The sequence below is a fragment of the Myotis brandtii genome, unplaced genomic scaffold, assembly GCF_000412655.1.
Source record: "Myotis brandtii unplaced genomic scaffold, ASM41265v1 scaffold1173, whole genome shotgun sequence".
Taxonomy (NCBI): Eukaryota; Metazoa; Chordata; class Mammalia; order Chiroptera; family Vespertilionidae; genus Myotis; species Myotis brandtii.
In genome coordinates this window covers 57404-61521 of record NW_005354061.1, presented here as the reverse complement: position 1 = coordinate 61521, position 4118 = coordinate 57404, and the positions used below count along the sequence as shown (strand labels likewise).

The 4118-nt window shown below is 56.3% G+C and overlaps 1 protein-coding gene across 5 annotated transcripts in view; it reads right to left on the bottom strand.

The window, feature by feature from the left end:
• Nucleotides 1-2220: 2220 nt before the first annotated feature.
• The window catches only part of LSMEM1 (leucine-rich single-pass membrane protein 1), a 7039-nt gene continuing 5141 nt past the window's right edge, over nucleotides 2221-4118 (bottom strand). For all 5 annotated transcript variants that reach the window (XM_005858413.2, XM_014530293.1, XM_005858414.2 and 2 more), the window contains exons 3-4: nucleotides 3081-3209; nucleotides 2221-2775 (exon numbers count right to left, since the gene is read on the bottom strand). In XM_005858413.2, the coding sequence (XP_005858475.1) occupies nucleotides 2645-2775; nucleotides 3081-3209 (260 nt within the window). In that variant the 3' untranslated portion in view covers nucleotides 2221-2644. The remainder of the gene's footprint in view (nucleotides 2776-3080; nucleotides 3210-4118) is intronic.

Sequence of the window (4118 nt, the reverse complement as noted above, 5' to 3'; positions counted from 1 at the left end):
AGGAGGAGGAGGAGGAGGAGGAGGAAGGCCTGGTTAGGGGCCCAACTTGGTGGCCCGGAGAGTAGGAGCTGGGGAGGGTCAGGGGAGGGAAGGCACCTGGGTGAGCAGACGGCAGGTGGCCCAACTGCCCGGGCAAGCCCTCTGTCCCATGGTCTTCACCATCTTCTGGGTGACCTTCCAGCCTGTAGCCACTTGCCCCAGGGGTAGCCCAGCTGTCCTAGGCCTGAAGCAACCGCTTCCTCTCCCTCCGGCATCACACTCGGCATGTGAGCTCCTGCCTCTGGCCTCCTTCTGAGCTGACCTCCTTCCCCTGAAAGCACCGTGGGCACCAGGTGTCTCCCCTGTTAGCGAGCAGCTCTCACTGCAAATCGGAGCAGTGCACACCGCCGGGAACCGCCTCCCACTGACTTCACTCACACACACAGCCGAGAACTAGCCCCCGAGGGTGCCCAGAGGAGCGCGTCACACAGCGTGCACCACACGAGGACGCCAAGTCACACAGCGTGCACCACACGAGGACGCCAAGTCACACAGCGTGCACCACACAAGGACGCCAAGTCACACAGCGTGCACCACACGAGGACGCCAGGGAAGCTTTCGGCTCAAGCTGAGCAGGGAAGTGATTGTGAAAGGTTCCTTGTCACGCCCGCAAGTCATATGGAAAGCACCTGGGCTTCCTATCGGCTGTACTGAATGAAAGTTTGAAAACAGGTCCTAGATTGCCCCTCCCAGGGCCTTGTCTCTGTCCCATTACTGTTTCTTCCGAGTCTATAAGAAAGCGAGTCTGAGCGCCCCTCAGTGACCGTACAGCAGTTCAGAAGTGGATGCCAACTCATCCATCTTAAAGAAGTTTGCTAGGCTGGGGGCCGGGGAGGTGCAGAACAGAATTCTCATTTAGTCTGTTTGTGGCAATATTTGCAGTCACTTTAGGGTGTAGGAAATTCGTTGCTTTTAGCATGTGAGAAGCCATAGTTAAAGTACTAACCGTTTTCCAATTGTCCGCCTGCTGCATTTGTTCGTGAGACGGTAATTGGTCCGTGGCAGGAGGTCTCCTCATTCAGGAAGAGAATCCGGAGGGGATGAGCTGGTCACCATCCATTTCTCCGAGGATTCATGCTTGAGTTGTAAGTCATGTTTCAGAATTTAAAGGGAGCAGGAGAGAGCTTATGGTCAAGCCGTCGGTGTTGGAAAATGCAGGACTCACATCTTCCCACAACCAGGTCAAAATGACACCTGGACACAGAACCACTCTCATTCAGAACCACCTGGATTCTAGCTGAATAGGGATTTAAAGAAGAAGCCACATAGAGACTGGTAGGAGGGGCCGATACGCTGAAAGGGCTGGTCCCACGCCCACGTGTGGCAAATAAAAATCAGGAGGGAGCCCAGCCGGCGTGGCTTAGTGGTTGAGCATTGACCTATTGACCAGGAGGTCATGGTTCGATTCCTGGTCAAGGCACATGCCCAGGTTGCGGGCTCGATCCCCAGTGTGGGGCGTGCAGGAGGCAGCCGATCAATGATTCTCTCCTCATTGATGTTTCTCTCTCTTTCTCTCCCTCTCCCTTCCTCTCTGAAATTAGTAAAAATATAGTTTTAAAAAAATCAGGAGGATATCTTGGCTGTGGAGGTGTCCCCCCGACCCCCAGGCCCCCCAGCCCAGGGTCCCAGTGCCAGGAAGAAAATTCCCCATAAATTCTGGCTGTAAAAAAACAGCAAGGATGTGGCTGAGTGACATGGAGGCTGCTGGAGTCCCAGGTAGTTCCTCTTAAAGGGCCCAGGCACGGACTTACTCAGATTCACTCCCTCGGAGCTCCAGCACTGGGGCAGCAGCTGGACAGCACCAGGGCCATTCAGGGAGGAACTGAATGGATTAAGTGCTCCAATCAAAGGACATACAGTAGCTGAATAGGTAACTACAAGAGACTGACTTCAGAGCCAAAGACGCGTACAGACTGAAGGCAAGGGGCGGACAAAGAAGTTTCATAAAAATGAAAACAAACCAAAAGCTGGGGTAGTGATGCTTATACCAGACAAAATAGACATGAGAACAAAGTTGGCAGAAAGAGCTCAGCAAACATTGGCTGAATACACTGGGCTCTCTCTTTTGACCCCGCCCCACCAGCCCACGTGGCTACTAGCAAATGCCAGGAGGCAGCCAGCTCGGCCACCCGCCCATCCCCATCCCTGGTCATTGGGGGAAATAAGAGTCCAGGTTCCATCCCCTGAGCAGAATCTCTTTTATTAAAAAGATGATCTGTCATCACCCAGTTCCCTGGAACAGGAATGCCCTCACTTATCGTGGGAGCTTACAAAGAGGTGGGAGGCACCGGGACCTTCCTGGGACCGTGACCTCGCTCTGGTGACGAAGCACCTTGGTAAGAGAATCGGCACAGGGTTGTCCTTCATGCCAGCCACCCCCTCACCCCTTTAAAGCGGAAAGGCTGGGCCATGAAATGAGTCCTGTGGCTGCTAGTCCCAGGCCCCTTGCCCTGCGGTGGTTCCCATCCCGCGGCAGGGCTGGCCCAGGGAGGGCTCTCTGCCCGGGGAGTGGGCTGCCGACGGGGACGCTGGGCTCAGCTTCTGGCCCCGCACAGGCCCCGCCGAGCGGAAGCTGGGGTCGGCAGCTGCGCTGGGAAGATCGTCTCTAGTTCTGTGCCGACTCCAGTTGGTTGAGTCGCTTGAAGATCATGCTGTTGAGTTTCTTGAGCTCGTCTATGTCCCTCCCCTCAGCCGCCAGTCTTCTCGACACGTTGTCCATCTTGCTTCCAGTCTGAACTTCAAGATGGAAAACAGAATGTTACATGGGAGTCAGGGCCCCGCGTTGGCGCTCGGCTGAGCCCTGATCAGCCCTCTAGGCCAGTGGTCCGCAAACCACGGCTCGCGAGCCACATGCGGCTCTTTGGCCCCTTGAGTGTGGCTCTTCCACAAAATACCGACTTCTGCGCATGGGCCACGAAGTTTCAATCGCACTGTACATGCGCGCCCGCACGTGGTATTTTGTGGAAGAGCCAATTAAACCACCAGCTACGAAGTAAGTGTGAGTAAGCGCGCACCAGCAGTGAAGTGGGGGGAGTACTTACTGATGAGGAAGGTCACCAAGGCGACCAGCACCAGGCTGACAATCAGCGCGAGGACCAGCCCCAGGAAGAGCAGCCGGGAGCGCCCATCGCCCGAGCGAGTGCCGGCCTCCAGGGTTTTCTCCTCCGGCGCTAACACAGAACAACACCGTCACAGACCCCTCCCCCCCCCCCCCACACACACACACGGCCGGTCAGCGGGACTGGGCATCCCACCATCGGGGACCTAATCACTCTGCGGAGGTGTAGCCGGACTGTCACTGGGCCCCGGCTGCTGTCACCACTTGAGCCAATTAAGCAGATACGGGTTGGCTTCCTTCCATCCCTCCTCGGTCACCCCAACAGCCTTGCTTCCTAATCAAAGCAGCAGCACCTCCTTTTCCCAGGACTGGCTTCGGTTAGAACAGGTGAAAACTCTGAATGCTTTACAGTAGAGAAAAGCGAGATCTGGAAGGAGCCTGGAGCAGCTGTAAATTGGCGCGGTGAGAGTTTAGAGTTTAGAGTCCACATGAGGCAAATGCCACGCGGCTGGGGGGGGGGGTCGGCAGGTACGTGGGACCAGGTGAGGCCCAGCTCACCTGCAGGGGCCTTACGATGCACGGGGACGAGACACGCCCTCGGTGGTCAGCAGATTGCTTTGCTTTGCTTTCTCTCCCCCGCCTTTCATTCTAGCCCTTTAATTGGGGTCATTTGTCATTTGTCAGGAGAAAATGATGTTGACCTTTTTGCCCAACAAAGTTTTACTGTTTTTAAAAACTAGATGGACGTGTGGGACATTTTCTCAGCCGTTCACCATGAAGGGAGACGTGTCTGGGGAAGGGGGCGCCCCGGGGACCTGCCCGTGGTCACCTCCTGGCCCAGCAGGGGCTTCTCAGACAAGAGCTCTCACTCAGAAGCCACGAAAGCCCATCGCCCGCCTCCGCTGCCGCGGGCTTTCAGGGCAAAAGCAAGTGTGGCCCAGTAGTCAGTGCATCTCTGAAGCAAGCGTTTGAGGCCTCCCGCCCCCCCCTCCCATCCCCCCAGCCCAGGTGAGCAGCTGCT